Source organism: Nerophis lumbriciformis, linkage group LG08 (genome assembly GCF_033978685.3).
Source record: "Nerophis lumbriciformis linkage group LG08, RoL_Nlum_v2.1, whole genome shotgun sequence".
NCBI lineage: Eukaryota > Metazoa > Chordata > Actinopteri > Syngnathiformes > Syngnathidae > Nerophis > Nerophis lumbriciformis.
The window spans coordinates 3504815-3522640 of NC_084555.2; the positions used below are offsets into that span (position 1 = coordinate 3504815).

At 41.4% G+C, this 17826-nt stretch overlaps 1 protein-coding gene across 1 annotated transcript; it reads right to left on the minus strand.

Annotated features, from left to right (window-relative positions):
- Nucleotides 1-125: 125 nt before the first annotated feature.
- Nucleotides 126-15309, minus strand: fhl5 (four and a half LIM domains 5). Its single transcript, XM_061968143.2, has 5 exons — nucleotides 14920-15309; nucleotides 12506-12680; nucleotides 12041-12210; nucleotides 657-843; nucleotides 126-569 (listed from the first exon to the last, which is right to left on the minus strand). The coding sequence occupies exons 1-5, from the start codon at nucleotides 15079-15081 to the stop codon at nucleotides 418-420; spliced, it is 846 nt and encodes a 281-aa protein (XP_061824127.1). The 5' UTR covers nucleotides 15082-15309; the 3' UTR covers nucleotides 126-417.
- Nucleotides 15310-17826: the final 2517 nt, after the last annotated feature.

Sequence of the window (17826 nt, forward strand, 5' to 3'; positions counted from 1 at the left end):
GCGCCCCCCGCGACCCCAAAGGGAATAAGCGGTAGAAAATGGATGGATGGATGGATGGACTAATGTAGACGCAGCCTAAGACTGATGTTATTGTGGCCACAAGAAAACAGATGAGGACAATGGAATGCCATCATAACACAACATATGCTTTTTGCTTTATTGAAACTGCTTTGTGAATCAGTACTTTGGTTTTGCACAAAGGGGAGGAACTTAAACGAAGGTGTCAAACCAATCGAAAGGAACTAGTTAAGGACTGTCCCAATGTTTAAGAGAGATGACCCATTAAAGAAAGCGTCAAACATTCATCGTCGTTTAGGCATTAGCCATGCAAAGACCAAATCTTCAGGCATTGTTTGGCATCTGAGTTGAGAAATGTTGGCTTCTTGGAGCGCTGCCATATCAAAGGTGGGTGATAGGTCACTTCTCCCTGCCACAGTCGGTGCACAGGATGTTGTCGCGTTGGGTGAGGAATCCTCGTCCCACTAGCGTGACGGAGCACTGCCCGCAGGTGAAACACTCGCTGTGCCACTGGCGCTCCTCGAAGGAGATGTACTTTGCTCCGGCCAGACCTGAGTAAAACAAAACAGAAGAAATAAAAAACCATGCACTTCCTGCGTATTTTGCATGATGGACGTGTAATGGTATAGGGCACTCACTGGTGATGGGCTTAGTGCAGCCAACACACTTCTTTGCGTAGAGATCGCTGAAGCACTCCAGGCAGTAAGGGTAGTTGTCCTTGGAGGTGAAGCGCTGGCCTGAGAGTTGCTTCCTGCAGCTGATACACAGGAAGCACTCGCGGTGCCACGGCTTCTCCTGGTAGGTCACTCCGCCGGTGGTAATGGCCTAGTGGACGACATACACAAATACTTAAGTCTCAACCCAGGAGTGTTTTAAGAACGGTAAAGTATTGTATTGTTTAGGCCAGGGGTGCCCATTAGGTGGGGAGGGCATTGAAACGGGAAAAGGGACGAGACTGCCTATAGCAGGGGTCACCGACCTTTTTGAAACCAAGAGCTACTTCTTGGGTACTGATTAATGCGAAGGGCTACCAGTTTCCATCCATCCATTTTCTACCACTTATTTTAGGGTCACGGGGGGCTTTGGAGCCTATCTCAGCTACAATCGGGCGGAAGGCGGGGTACACCCTGGACAAGTCGCCACCTCATCGCAGGGGCTACCAGTTTGATACACACTTGATTTGATTTGATTTGATTAAATAAATTGCCAGAAATAGCCAATTTGCTCAATTTACCTTTAACTCTATGTTATTATTAATAATTAATGATATTCATCTTTGTGGAAACACTGATCATCTTAATGATTTCTCACTATAAATATATATAGAAACCAGTGACGTGCGGTGAGGTTGATGGCTGGTGAGGCACTGACTTCATCACAGTCAGATTTACAAACATATGAACCCTAAAGAGTATCTTATTCACCATTTGATTGGCAGCAGTTAACGGGTTATGTTTAAAAGCTCATACCAGCATTCTTCCCTGCTTGGCACTCAGCATCAAGGGTTGGAATTGGGGGTTAAATCACCAAAAATGATTCCCGGGCGCGGCGCCGCTGCTGCCCACTGCTCCCCTCACCTCCCAGGAGGTGAACAAGGGGATGGGTCAAATGCAGAGGACAAATTTCATTACACCTAGTGTGTGTGTGACAATCATTGGTACTTTAACTTAACTTTAACTTTACACATACAAACTGTAGCACACAAAAAAGCACATTTAATTAAAAAAAAAAACGTTATTATGGTCTTACCTTTACTTATAAATGAAGTCCATGGCCGCAACTAAAGCCCTCACTTCAACTTTCCACGTGCAAGATTGAATCTATTTAAAAAAGTGTAACCGAGGGTTTATAAATGTCGCCTATACTGTATGAAACTACAAAATAACAAACACGGAGGCTCCAGTTTACACGAGGACCACTTTATTTACATTCTTTCAAAAACCTACGCTCCACTCCGTGTCATCACTTCCGCTCTTAGCGCCTTCAAAATAAGAGCTCAAGGCATAAATAAAGTTGATTTGATTTGATATACTGTATAACAGTGCATAACAGGAACTTAACATCACAAAGAGGAAAGCCCATGAAAATAGGTTACAAAAGTTATTTAATAAGAAGCCAAAAAGTGCAAAAACAATAATGTTCGTGTTGGAGGAGTTGTGAATTAGATACACCTGCAGTCTGCAGGTGTACCTAATGTTGTGGCCCTGCAGTCATTCACAACTCCTCCAACACCAACATTATTGTTTTTGCACTTTTTGGCTTCTTATGAAATAACTTTTTTAAATAGATTCAATCTTGCACGTGGAAAGTTTAAGTGTAGGCTTTAGTTGATATAACAATTCTACGGCGGGGGTGCAGGAGGCGGGATTACTGGAGCCTCAGCCAGTGCGTCTTTTGCAGCCGTTTTATGATCGCTCAGCACAAGAAATACGTTACACACATACAGTTGTTGACAAAATACACTGTACATTATATACCTCAGCTAACTAAATTATGGAAATGTATAATATAATTCATATAGCAATACGGTCTCACTGTACAGCGGGCCAGCAGTTAGCCCAGTCCGGAATCTATGGTGAGGCACAACGCAGTGACCTGCCTCAACTGGCTGCTGATCACCGCACCGTCTCTTCTGAGTATTTGAACGGCAAATGTGAAAATTCAGCGATTTTGAATAAAAATAATCTAAAACTGGTGAAGTTAAATGGAAAATAACTTTATAGTATAATCACTGGATACATATAACAATTTAATTTTTTTTTTTCTTTTTACATGTTTTTTCTTTCCATGTCACTGATAGAAACAGATAAATATCAATATGCAACACTTTATTTTTATATTTTCTCTAAGTACACATTTTTCAAATTGAACATGTTCAAAGACAGTCTTGTGAAATCACAATATCCCATTTTAAATAGCTAGCCACTAACATTTTTTAACAAATCATGAATTACGTTGCACCCATCCATCCATCCATCCATCCATCTTCTTCCGCTTATCCGAGGTCGGGTCGCGGGGGCAGCAGCCTAAGCAGGGAAGCCCAGACTTCCCTCTCCCCAGCCACTTCCTCCAGCTCCTCCCGGGGGATCCCGAGGCGTTCCCAGGCCAGCCGGGAGACATAGTCTTCCCAACGTGTCCTGGGTCTTCCCCGTGGCCTCCTACCGGTCGGACGTGCCCTAAACACCTCCCTAGGGAGGCGATCGGGTGGCATCCTGACCAGATGCCCGAACCACCTCATCTGGCTCCTCTCGATGTGGAGAAGCAGCGGCTTTACTTTGAGCTCCCCCCGGATGGCAGAGCTTCTCACCCTATCTCTAAGGGAGAGCCCCGCCACCCGGCGGAGGAAACTCATTTCGGCCGCTTGTACCCGTGATCTTGTCCTTTCGGTCATAACCCAAAGCTCATGACCATAGGTGAGGATGGGAACGTAGATCGACCGGTAAATTGAGAGCTTTGCCTTCCGACTCAGCTCCTTCTTCACCACAACGGATCGATACAGAGTCCGCATTACTGAAGACGCCGCACCGATCCGCCTGTCGATCTCACGATCCACTCTTCCCTCACTCGTGAACAAGACTCCGAGGTACTTGAACTCCTCCACTTGGGGCAAGATCTCCTCCCCAACCCGGAGATGGCACTCCACCCTTTTCCGGGAGAGAACCATGGACTCGGACTTGGAGGTGCTGATTCTCATCCCAGTCGCTTCACACTCGGCTGCGAACCGATCCAGCGAGAGCTGAAGATCCTGGCCAGATGAAGCCATCAGGACCACATCATCTGCAAAAAGCAGAGACCTAATCCTGCAGCCACCAAACCAGATCCCCTCAACGCCTTGACTGCGCCTAGAAATTCTGTCCATAAAAGTTATGAACAGAATCGGTGACAAAGGGCAGCCTTGGCGGAGTCCAACCCTCACTGGAAACGTGTCCGACTTACTGCCGGCAATGCGGACCAAGCTCTGACACTGATCATACAGGGAGCGGACCGCCAAAATCAGACAGTCCGATACCCCATACTCTCTGAGCACTCCCCACAGGACTTCCCGAGGGACACGGTCGAATGCCTTCTCCAAGTCCACAAAACACAAAACATGTAGACTGGTTGGGCAAACTCCCATGCACCCTCAAGGACCCTGCCGAGAGTATAGAGCTGGTCCACAGTTCCACGACCAGGACGAAAACCACACTGTTCCTCCTGAATCCGAGGTTCGACTATCCGGCGTAGCCTCCTCTCCAGTACACCTGAATAGACCTTACCGAGACCGTACGTTGCACCATGTTTGTACAAATAATAACTCATGTAAAATACAAAAGTCAACTCTCAAATTTTTAAATAAATCATGTCACACTTTGAACTGGACACCAAATCTGGTATCTGTTTCTTTGTCAGTTAGTGAAGACCAAGTCTTTAAAATATTTTCTTGGATTTTCAAATTCTATTTGAGTTTTGTCTCTCTTAGAGTTCAAAATGTCGAGCAAAGTGAGACCAGCTTGCTAGTAAATAAATACAATTTAAAAAATAGAGGCAGCTCACTGGTAAGTGCTGCTATTTGAGCTATTTTTAGAACAGGCCAGCGGGCGACTCATCTGGTCCTTACGGGCTACCTGGTGCTCGCGGGCACCGCGTTGGTGACCCCTGGCCTATAGAGAAGAGTCAAAGGCACTGTCAGACAACATATGCGGAAAAACAACCTAATTCTTAACCCCACAAAGACCAAAGAGCTGATTGTTGATTTCAGGAAAAAAAATCACTGAGCCCATCCAGCCCATCTACATCATGGGAGAGGAGGTGGAAAGGGTCTCAGAGGTTTCTGGGCATTAAAATGATTATATCATTCCATGAGATGTCTTTTTCTAAAATGTTTAAATCAGTCATTCATTTCCGAACACATGCATCATTTGCATTCCTAGTATGATGTTCTTTTATTATTCCATAGAGGAGTGTTTTTCAACCTTTTTTGAGCCAAGGCACATTATTTGCCTTGAAAAAATGCGGAGGCACACCACCAGCAGAAATCACTAAAAAACTAAACTCAGTTGACAGTAAAAAGTCGTTGTCGCAATTGTTGGTTATGACTTTAAAGCATAACCAAGCATGCATCAATGTTGCTCTTGTCTCAAAGTAGGTGTACTGTCACCACCTGTCACATCACACCCTGACTTATTTGGACTTTTTTGCTGTTTTCCTGTGTGTAGTGTTTTACTTCTTGTCTTGCACTCCTATTTTGGTGGCTTTTTCTCTTTTTTTGGTATTTTCCTGTAGCAGTTTCATGTCTTCCTTTTGAGTGATATTTCCCGCATTTACTTTGTTTTAGCAATCAAGAATATTTCAGTTGTTTTTATCCTTCTTTGTGGGGACATTGTTGATTGTCATGTCATGTTCGGATGTATATTGTGGATGCCGTCTTTGCTCCACAGTAAGTCTTTGCTGTCATCCAGCATTCTGTTTTTGTTTACTTTGTAGCCAGTTCAGTTTTAGTTTCGTTCTGCATAGCCTTCTCTAAGCTTCAATGTCTTTTCTTAGGGGCACTCGCCTTTTGTTTATTTTTGGTTTAAGCATTAGCCTCCCGCTGTTTCCGACATCTACAAAGCAATTAGCTACCGGCTGCCACCTACTGATATGGAAGAGTATTACACGATTACTCTGCTGAGCTCTAGACAGCACCGACTCTCAACAACCATGGGAGCCATTACCTCCCTGCTTGGCACTCAGCATCAAGGGTTGGAATTGGGGGTTAAATCACCAAAAATGATTCCCGGACACGGCCACCACTGCTGCCCACTGCTCCCCTCACCTCCCAGGGGGTGATCAAGGGTGATGGGTCAAATGCAGTGAATAATTTCACCACACCTAGTGTGTGTGTGACAATCATTGGTACTTTAACTTTAACTTTAACAACAACACATCCTTTGCCGACTATAATTACTGGTTTGCAAAAAGGCCTCCAAACTTTGCTCAATGGGCATCAATGCGGTGAAACCACACCTGCTATTGGCTAATCCCAAGTCGCCGATAGAAGGCAGGCAGCAGTGACAGGTGCCAAATTTCTGTGGCGTGGCCTCCAAAGCTACTTCTGCTGTCGCCACCACAACTGTCAGCTGCTGCTACTACTGCAGAAAAATGAATACATAAAAATACATTATACTCAGATGAAACAGATGAGTCTTGTTCACGAGTGAGGGAAGAGTGGATCGTGAGATCGACAGGCGGATCGGTGCGGCGTCTTCAGTAATGCGGACGCTGTATCGATCCGTTGTGGTGAAGAAGGAGCTGAGCCGGAAGGCAAAGCTCTCAATTTACCGGTCGATCTACGTTCCCATCCTCACCTATGGTCATGAGCTTTGGGTTATGACCGAAAGGACAAGATCACGGGTACAAGCGGCCGAAATGAGTTTCCTCCGCCGGGTGGCGGGGCTCTCCCTTAGAGATAGGGTGAGAAGCTCTGTCATCCGGGGGGAGCTCAAAGTAAAGCCGCTGCTCCTCCACATTGAGAGGAGCCAGATGAGGTGGTTCGGGCATCTGGTCAGGATGCCACCCGAGCGCCTCCCTAAGGAGGTGTTTAGGGCATGTCCGACCGGTAGGAGGCCACGAGGAAGACCCAGGACACGTTGGGAAGACTATGTCTCCCGGCTGGCCTGGGAACGCCTCGGGATCCCCCGGGAGGAGCTGGAGGAAGTGGCTGGGGAGAGGGAAGTCTGGGCTTCCCTGCTTAGGCTGCTGCCCCCGCGACCCGACCTCGGATAAGCGGAAGAAGATGGATGGATGGATGGATGGATGGATGGAAACAGATGAGCCAATTCTAATTCACTAGATAATAACAACTAGGGATGTCCGATAATGGCTTTTTGCCGATATCCGATATTCGGATATTGTCCAACTCTTTAATTACCAATACCGATATCAACCGATATATGCAGTCGTGGAATTAACACATTATTATGCCTAATTTGGACAACCAGGTATGGTGAAGACTTTAAAAAAAATAAAAATAAAAATAAGATAAATAAATTAAAAACATTTTCTTGAATAAAAAAGAAAGTAAAACAATATCAAAACAGTTACATAGAAACTAGTAATTAATGAAAATTTGTCAAATTAACTGTTAAAGGTTAGTACTATTAGTGGACCAGCAGCACGCACAATCATGTGTGCTTACGGACTGTATCCCTTGCAGACTGTATTGATATATATAATGGGGGAAGGGAGGTTTTTTGGGTTGGTGCACTAATTGTAAGTGTATCTTGTGTTTTTCATGTTGATTTAATTTAAAAAAAAATAAAAATAAAAATAAATAAAAACGATACTGATAATAAAAAAAAACGATACCGATAATTTCCGCTATTACATTTTAACGCATATATCGGCCGATAAATTCAATATCTAATAACAACTATTCAAGATTATCATTGTCAAATGCATACAGTTGTGTGTATGGAGACAATTGTGAGTTTTGAGTATATATAATAACCATTTGTGGCAGGACATGGGCGTACAATTTTTTTAAAATTGGCATTAAAAATGGCATTAAAGGCATAACGGTAAATTAGATTTGCTGATATATGTAAAAACCCTGTATGTTGAGTGGCACTTTCCATCATTTTCAACAGACTGCATTGTAAAATGATTAACCCCCCCCCCCTCTTCATTTCACGCGAGATCCAACCAGGAATGGGGCCATATGAATCCCTCCCCTACTGTATCAACACTACTGTACATCCTGTCTGATAACAATCAATGCAAGTCAACAGAATATAATACACCAACTTAGGGTGTCTATAAGCATTTAACATTTTCTTTAACGTCATTTTTTTATATACATGTTACAGGTTATATATCTTTTATTATTGAATGTATCAAATGTGATGTATATTTAATGGACCACAATGGAAACAAGCCTTTTGGCTTTTTGTGCCATCCATTTGCCTTTTTAAAGCATTACATGGATTAAATTATTTAAGATGTCAATAAACTTCTCAATCAATCAATCAAACAATCAAACCTATAATGTGTTAACAAAAAAAAAAATGTATATACAAAAGTACATACATTTTATAGGGTAGATCACCTCGACTAGGTTTTATGAAATAGTACCTAAAATAATCAAGGCTGCAAAAATCATCCCGATGTTTAAAGCCGGGGATAAAAATAATATGCAAAATTATCGACCCATATCAGTACTACCCACTTTTTCCAAAGTATTTGAGCGGGTCGTATAAGATAGGTTAAGTGGTTTCATGAATAAAATGCATTTTCTAACTCTATGTCAGTATGGTTTTAGAAAACAGCACAACACAACTATTTTAGATCTCATCGAAAAGGTTTATGATGCTATTGACAAAGGCAAGTGTGGAGTTGGTGTCTTCCTTGACTTGACTTGACTGTTTTTATCATCTCAGAAAATATTTCTAAAGTGAGAAATTTGTTGTCAAAATTGGATAATTTTGTCTCTCGTATTGACTATTGCAATTCTCGTTTCACCCTTTTCAACAAGTCAACGCTAAAGAGACTTCAGACTGTACAAAATGCGGCTGCCAGACTTTTGACCGGTGCACCCAGAACAGCCCATATTACCTCCGTTTGATCCAGTCTTCATTGGCTTCCAGTTAAATTATGCATTGAGTTTAAAATTTTAGTCCTGACATTCCGTGCGTTGCATGGTGGGGCCCCTCAATACATCACTGACTTGCTATGCCCCTACTCTTCAGGGGAGCAGCCAGGGTCTTCTAAAGATCCCCAAAACTCGTTTTAAAACCTAGTGGAGACCTGGCATTCCAGGCTATAGCTCCCAGACTCTGGAACAATTTGCACCAGGCCCTCCGGGATCTCCACTGTGTTGAAACCTTTAAGAAACATTTGAAAACTTCTCTTTTTAGTAAAGCTTTGAGTTAATGCACCTTTCAACTATCATTCTTAATCCACTTTGTATCCTTTTTATGATGTTGCCCCTGTTGTTTTAGTTGAATTGTTGTTTTAATTCACCTACGTTTTGTACTGTGCTTTGTGTTTTATCTGTGAAAAGCGCTTTATAAATAACATTTACTTACTTACTTACTTACTTACTTGACTTGTCAAAAGCCTTCGATACCATTAACTTTGACATTTTGTTGGGCAAACTAATGCTTATTATGGTGTCAGAGGTGTTACCCTTTGTTGGTTCAGAAGCTATCTATCTGAGAGAGAGCAATATGTGCCAATTAACAGCAGGAAACCTCAACATAACACTGTCAAATGTGGAGTACCAAAGGGTTCAATAATGGGTCCTTATTACTTATATAAATGACCTGACTGATTCATCTGATATTTTGGATAAAATCATATTCGTTGACACAAATCTGTTCTTTTCTCATAAAAAGATGGAATATTTACAGACAACAATGAATGACAAACTGAATAAAGTCAACATCTGGCTCAAATGTATTACATTATCCATTAATATAAGTGCAACTCATTATATAATATTTTCTTCCTATACAAACCCCAAAACCAGTGAAGTTGGCACATTGTATAAATTGTAAATAAAAACAGAATACAATGAATAGACTGCAAAGACAAGATACATAATGTTCGAACTGGTAAACGGTGTTATTTTTTGCAAATATTAGCTCATTTGGAACTTGATGCCTGCAACATGTTTCAAAAAAGCTGGCACAAGTGGCAAAAAAGACTGAGAAAGTTGAGGAATGCTCATCAAACACTTATTTGGAACATCCCATAGGTGATGGGAACAGGTGGGTGCCATGATTGGGTATAAAATAAGCTTTCATGAAATGCTCAGTCATTCACAAACAAGGATGGGGCGAGGGTCACCACTTTGTGAAAAAATGCGTACCGTATTTTCCGCACCATTAGCCGCACCTAAAAACCACAAATTTACTCAAAAGCTGACAGTGCGGCTTTTAACCCGGTGCGCTTTATATATGGATAAATATTAAGATTCATTTTCATAAAGTTTCGGTCTCGTAACTACGGTAAACAGCCGCCATCTTTTTTCCCGGTAGAACAGGAAGCGCTTCTTCTTCTACGCAAGCAACCGCCAAGGTAAGCACCCGCCCCCATAGAACAGGAAGCGCTTCTTCTTCTACTGTAAGCAACCACCCGCCCGCGTAGAAGAAGAAAAAGCGCGCGGATATTACCGTACGTTTCATTTCCTTTGTGTGTTTACATCTGTAAAGACCACAAAATGGCTCCTACTAAGCGACAAGGATCCGGTTCATGAAAAGACGCAATCTCTCCATCCTCACACGGATTACTATTTCACAGCAACTGATATTCCTGTGAACCGCACTGTGGATACTGTGGATACAACGGGAGCACGTACGGTGAATATTCGCACCACAGGGAATGAGAAGTCGTCCTTCACTGTGGTTCTAGCTTGCCATGCTAATGGCCTGAAACTTCCACCCATGGTGATATTCAAAAGGAAGACCTTGCCAAAAGAGACCTTTCCAGCCGGCGTCATCATAAAAGCTAACTCGAAGGGATGGATGGATGAAGAAAAGATGAGCGAGTGGTTAAGGGAAGTTTACGCGAAGAGGCCGGGTGGCTTTTTTCACACAGCTCCGTCCATGTTGATATACGACTCCATGCGCGCCCACATCACAGATGGTGTCAAAAAACAAGTGAAGCACACAAATACAACACTCGCCGTCATTCCGGGTGGATTAACCAAAGAACTCCAACCGCTGGATATTGGTGTCAACAGGGCATTCAAATCACGACTGCGAACGGCGTGGGAACAATGGATGACCGAAGGCGAACACACCTTCACTAAGACAGGCAGACAGCGCCGGACGACATACGCCAACATTTGCCAGTGGATCGTAAATGCCTGGGCAGATATTTCGGTCACAACTGTGGTCCGAGCTTTCCGGAAGGCAGGATTCACAGAACTACTGGACAACAACAGCGACACTGACTCCGATGACTTCGACGAGACGGAACCGGCCATTTTGGATCCCACATTTGCCCAACTTTTCAATTCGGACACCGAAGACGAAGAATTCGAAGGATTTACGAATGAAGAATAACTTCAGAAGGTGAGCGCTATGTTTATTTTGTGTGTTGTGACATTAACGTTCGAGCAACATTATGTTGCTATTGCTCTGCACTATTTTGAATTTTACTATGTTTGTGATTGCACATTTGCGTACATTTTGGGACAGAGTTGTTAGAACGCTGGTTTTTAATATATTATTAAAGTTTGACTGACCTATCTGACTGTTTTTTTGACATTCCCTTTAGCGCAGCGTAGGCGCGGCTTATAGTCCGGGGCGGCTTATAGGTGGACAAAGTTTTGAAATATGCCATTCATTGAAGGTGCGGCTAATAATCCGGTGCGCCTTATAGTGCGGAAAATACGGTAAGTAAATTGTCGAATAGTTTAAGAACAACATTTCTCAACGAGCTATTGCAAGGAATTTAGGGATTTTCACCATCTACGGTCTGTAATATCATCAAAAGGTTCGGAGAATCTGGAGAAATCACTGCACGTAAGCAGCAAGGCCCATGACCTTCGATCCCTCAGGCGGTACTGCATCAAAAAGCGACATCGGTGTGTAAAGGATATCACCACATGGGCTCAGGAACACTTCAGAAAACCTCTGTCAGTAACTACAGTTTGTCGCTACATCTGTAAGTGCAAGTTAAAACTCTACTATGCAAAGCGAAAGCCATTTATCAACAACACCCAGAAACGCCGCCGGCTTCGCTGGGCCCGACTCTACTTGTGAGTGTTGATGACACAGCTTTGCAACAGTTGACATTCTAGTTTCAAGCATGTTTTACTCAATATAGGTCATCAAATCTCAGCAACAAGCTGTAATATCTTACTGAGATCATTTAGGACACTTAAAACAAGTAAAACACTCTAACATAAAATCTGCTTAGTGAGAAGAATTATCTTATCAGACAGAAAATAAGCAAATATCACCCTTATTTGAGATATTTCATCTTACTTAGATTTCACTTTTTACAGTGTGAGTTCCTGCTCGCCTAAAGCGAAGCTTCTGAGCGGTGAGCTTACCTTCTTACAAGCGCAGCACTGGTAGGCGAACTGTTTCTCGAAGCATCCCACGCAGAAATAGCCCTCGTCTTTGGGGATGAAGGACTTGGTTCCAATAGGCTGCTGGCAGCGGTTGCACAGGAAGCACGTCTCATGCCAGCTTTTGCCCTTGTATTCCATTTTACGAGAACCTGGCACGAGCACAGGATAGCAGCTCACTCAGCCAGTATGCGCTACCGTACCTTTATGGACGGCTCAAAATAGTCCCCGAGCTATCTCTAACGCCAGGACTAACATTAGTGTTTATCTTAGAAGGGGAGGGGGGGGATTTAGTGCATAGCGGTGGAGTATTATATTGCTGTTGTACACCAGTCATGTGATAGCATAATATCAACTTTAAGCCTCTGGAAAAAAAAAAAACTACCAAGGGGGAGTAGGGAACATTTTTGTTTGGTAGTGAAATAGTGTAGGACGTGGGTAATGTACCTGGCATGATGGTCTTCTTGCAGGTGGTGCACTTGGAAGAGTAGTCGTTGGAGTAGCACTCGGTGCATAGCATCAGCTCGTCCTTGGCGGCAAAGGCTTTTTCCACCAGGGAGCGGCTGCACTTGGCACACTTGAAGCACTCTTCATGCCAGTGGCGATCCTTATAGGACAGGTCCTGGACACAAGTCACATTGGATGTGGACCAGGGTCGTTCAAGCCACGGCTCGCGTGTCGAGTGCGATCCGCCGGCGTGTTCAGTTGGCCACAAGTTTAATTAGGAATCTGGCTCGTAATGTTACATACACTATCCTGTGGACATTGTAAGTCATTTAGGCTGATGGCCATGAATTGCACTTTGAAGTGTGAACAGGGCAGCATAAACAAACGCAGAAAGTCAGCGCACACGGTCACACATTACGCAACCCGCTCACTGAACTTTGTGGATATTATGAATTCAAAATGACACCCATTTAAATCCCCAGCAATGCATGATGGGATGGGAAACATGCAAAACACTCTCTCCACATTTTTGGCACATTTCAGCTGCTTGATGTTTCTGATTGATTACAGAACTCTAAGGAGGTTGTCATGAAAGTAAACAAGATGAGTAAAATTATCACATACTCTTAATATCCAATGACAGTATACATATTAATATTTAGATATCCATTATATATATATATATATATATATACATATATATATATATATATATATGTGTGTGTGTGTATATATATATATGTAAATATATGTGTGTATATATGTGTATATTATATATATGTATGTATATATGTATATATATATATATGTATCTAAATATATACATATATACATATGTATATACATATATATACATATATAGATACATACATATATATACATACATACATATATATGTACATGTATGTATATATACATATATGTATATATACATATATATATACATACATTTATACATATATGTCTATATATATACATACATATATACATATATGTATATATATATATATGTATATATATGCATACATATATACATATGTATGTATGTATATATCTATGTGTATGTATGTGTATATGTGTATGTATGTGTATATGTATGTATATATGTGTATGTATGTGTATATGTATATATATGTATGTATCTATATATGTATATATATATGTATCCATATGTATACATATATAGATACATACATATATATATACATACATATATATGTATGTGTATATACATATATGTATATATATATGTGTATGTATGTGTATATGTATATATATATGTATGTATCTATATATGTATTTATATTTATATATACATACATATATACATATATAGATACATATATATATTTATACATACATATATATGTACAAATATGTATATATATACATATATATATACATATATACATATATGTATATATACATACATATACACATATGTATAGATACATATATACATACATATATGTATATATACATACATATATATACATACATATATGTATATATACATATATATACATACATATATGTATATATACATATATATACATACATATATGTATATATACATATGTATGTATATATATACACATATGTATGTACGTATATATATACATATGTATATATATATATATATATATACATATGTATATATATATATATATATACATATGTATATATATATATATATATGTGTATATATATATATATATATATACATATGTATATATATATATATATATATATATATATATATATATATATATATATATATATATATATATATATATATATATGTGCTTTTTATCAGTATCATGCACTAGAAAACATGGTCATTGTGGCCGTTAATCCTGACGTCTTCATTTTAATTTATTAAAAACAAAATCAACACAGATTGTTTTTTTAATGTTTGATTTGTAGGCTAAAAGTGTGCAAATTCATTATCAGTCAATGAGCGTATTTAATTTAATTTTTCAGTACCAAAAATATGCGATATATTCCCCAAAACATATTTCAACAGCGAATATTTGGTGTGACGTAATTGCAGCCTTCAATAGGTCAATAATTAATAGCGACATTGATTTTGATTCATTATTATTTTTTGAGCCATGACCGTTTTAAATGAAAAATAACCGTCTGTTTGGCAGTTTGGGGGTATTAGAGTCAACATTGCAACTATTTCTCCTTACATTTCATCTTTTTTATGTTTGTTTTGTTTTAGTATTTAGAGAATGTGCCAGGGGGCCATTAAAAAAATTCGCTGCGGGCCGGAAATGGCCCCCGGGCCGCACTTTGGACACAGTTGTATTATGCGCTCTTTCCGTTCCTACTATTTGTTTGCTTTGTTTTAACAATGTAACGTTGTATACCTTGCATTGTGAACACACCGTGCTGTGGGCTTCGCTTACCTTACAGTTGCAGCCAATGGGAAGGGTGCAGCTCTGGCAGCAGTTTGCAAAAAGATTCTCGTAGCACTTTGTGCAGTACTGGGTGTCCTCCTTCATGATGTACTTCTTCCCCAGCAGGGAGTCTTTGCAATAATGGCAGTCGAAGCGCTCTCTTGTGGACATTTTGCTGTTAGGGTATTTTTGCTGTAGTTACTCTAAAAAGCAAGAAAGGATGAAATGGGGGGGAAAGAAAAAAAAAAAGCCTCCAACACTGAGTTGATATGCAGCAAGAATGAGGATGAGCTAGGAGACGGTCCGGATCCAGGCGAGTGGGGGTGGAAACGGGTGAAGCATGGATTAGGGGGTATCCACTAGGCAAGTGGGGTTTCTTCTATAAATACTGCCGCCCTTATTAGCTGTAATCTCCAGGGAGGGGCGGACATGCTCCACCGCATCATTCTGCACCTTTTAAGGGAGCTGACGGAGCACACATCGCTAAGCCTTTTCAGCCGCCTTAATCGCTCCATCCCAGGCGTGCCCAGACACAATTAGAAATGCACTTGGACAAAAGTACTGGGACAGTAAGGAGTTCCCATAGGCTATTTATTGGACATTTGTTAGGTCGGAGGATGTTGGGCCTGAGTGAGGGCCTGGCGGACCATCTCTGTTTGTTTTATTGTCATCTAAAAAGCGCTGATTGCCTTCCTGCCTTTACGGACTTTGTTTTGTTTAGGTCTTCTCAAAAAAAAAAATGGCTTGCCTGGCCCAATTATGGGATGAATGATCAAGACTGACCAAGGAATTATGAATCTAGCATTATTACTCAATCAATCAATCAATGTTTATTTATATAGCCCTAAATCACAAGTGTCTCAAAGGGCTGCACAAGCCACAACGACATCCTCGGTATAGCCCACATAAGGGCAAGGAAAAACTCACCCCAGTGGGACGTCGATGTGAATGACTATGAGAAACCTTGGAGAGGACCGCATATGTGGGTAACCCCCCCCCCCCCTCTAGGGAGACCGAATGCAATGGATGTCGAGTGGGTCTAACATAATATTGTGAGAGTCCAGTCCATAGTGGATCCAGCATAACAGTAAGAGTCCAGTCCACAGTGGGGTCAGCAGGAAACCATCCCGAGCGGAGACGGGTCAGCAGCGCAGAGATGTTCCCAACCGATATACAGGCGAGCGGTCCACCCCGGGTCCCGACCCCGGACAGCCAGCACCCCATCCATGGCCACCGGATCTGTGTGTCTTCCCCCTCCACAAGGGATAGGGGGGAGCAGAGGAGAAAAGAAAAGAAACGGCAGATCAACTGGTCTAAAAAAGGGGGGCTATTCAAAGGCTAGAGTATACAAATGAGTTTTGAGATGGGACTTAAATGTTTCTACTCTTTTTCTCTCTATTTTATGCAGCCCTTTTTTATTTTATTTTTTTCTGCAGCTGTTACATATACTGTAATATTGTACATGGTAATTGGGATTTGTTATATATTGTAAATATTATATAAAAATATAATATAATAATATTTATGTATTAGAGCGTATCAAAACACGTATTGGTATGTCAGACTTAGCCTTGTCTTGGTTCAACTCTTATCTTACTGACAGGATGCATGCAGAGCGTCCCCCATAGCAATGTGACCCCATGTTAAGGTAACGTGGGGAGTTCCCCAGGGCTCGGTTCTTGGCCCTGCACTCTTTAGTATTTACATGCTGCCGCTAGGTGACATCATACGCAAATACGGTGTTAGCTTTCACTCTTATGCTCATGACACCCAACACTACATGCCCCTAAAGCTGACCAACACGCCGGATTGTAGTCAGATGAAGGCGTGTGAATGAAATTAAACAATGGATGTCCGCTAACTTCTTGCAACTCAATGGCAAGAAAACGGAAATGCTGATTACCGGTCCTGCTAGACACCGACATCTATTTATTAATACCACCTTAACATTTGACAACCAAACAATTACACAAGGCAACTCGGTAAAGAATCTGGGTATTATCTTCGACCCAACTCTCTGGTTTGAGTCACACATTAAGAGTGTTACTAAAACGGCCTTCTTTTATCTCCGTAATATCGCCAACATTCGTTCCATTTTGTCCACTAGCGACGCTGAGATCATTATTCATGCGTTTGTTACATCTCGTCTCGATTACTGAAACATATTATTTCAATCAATCAATCAATCAATCAATTCCTGTATTGTCATTGTCATAATAACACTTAAGTCATACATGTCAACGAGATTTTGTTTGAGCTTTGTCCAGCGGCATAGAAACTGCATTGAAGTGCAGGTTGACCATAGTCTACAGTTTAGCATTGTCAAAAAGATGGCGAATAGAGGGACGTGGGGGTGGAAACAGTCAGATGTCTGATGGGTGTTATGTTGATGTTGCACCAATGCAATGTCCAGAACACAATTATTGAGGTGGTGAAGAGTGAGGTAATAAGATGGTCCGGTGCAGCAAAGGGGCAAACTGTTCATTTAGCAGTCTCACAGCCTGGGGATACAGACTGTGAGACATTCTGGTGGTCCTGGCGCGAATCGATCTATACCTCCTTCCAGAGGGTAGCAGGTTGAAGAGGCCATGTGCTGGGTGGTATCTGTCCTTCAGGATGTTGTGTACTCGCTTTAGGCAGCGAGTTGTGTACATGGCACTCATCTCTGGGAGTATCGTCCTTGTAATTTCCCCCGCCGCTTTAACCACTCGCTGGAGGGCCTGTTGGTTCGCTTTAGTGCAGCTAGCAAACCACACTAAAAAGCCGTAAGTGAGGACACTGCTGATGGCACAGTTGTAAAAGTTTACCATTGATTTCTGCGGAATGTTTGCGCATTTTAGTTTCCTGAAAAAAAAAAGACGTTGTTGGGCCTTCCCGACTGTAGAAGCAGTGTTAATGTCCCAGCATAGATCTTCT

Bases quoted from the DNA above. Each gene is read 5' to 3' on its own strand.
- fhl5 (XM_061968143.2), bottom strand. From the start codon at position 15,081: ATGTCCACAAGAGAGCGCTTCGACTGCCATTATTGCAAAGACTCCCTG. The intron at 12,681-14,919 runs GTAAGCGAAGCC...ACTTGTGTCCAG, and splicing joins CCATTGGCTGCAACTGTAAG to GACCTGTCCTATAAGGATCG. The intron at 570-656 runs GTGAGTGCCCTA...TGTTTTACTCAG, and splicing joins CTGCACTAAGCCCATCACCA to GTCTGGCCGGAGCAAAGTAC.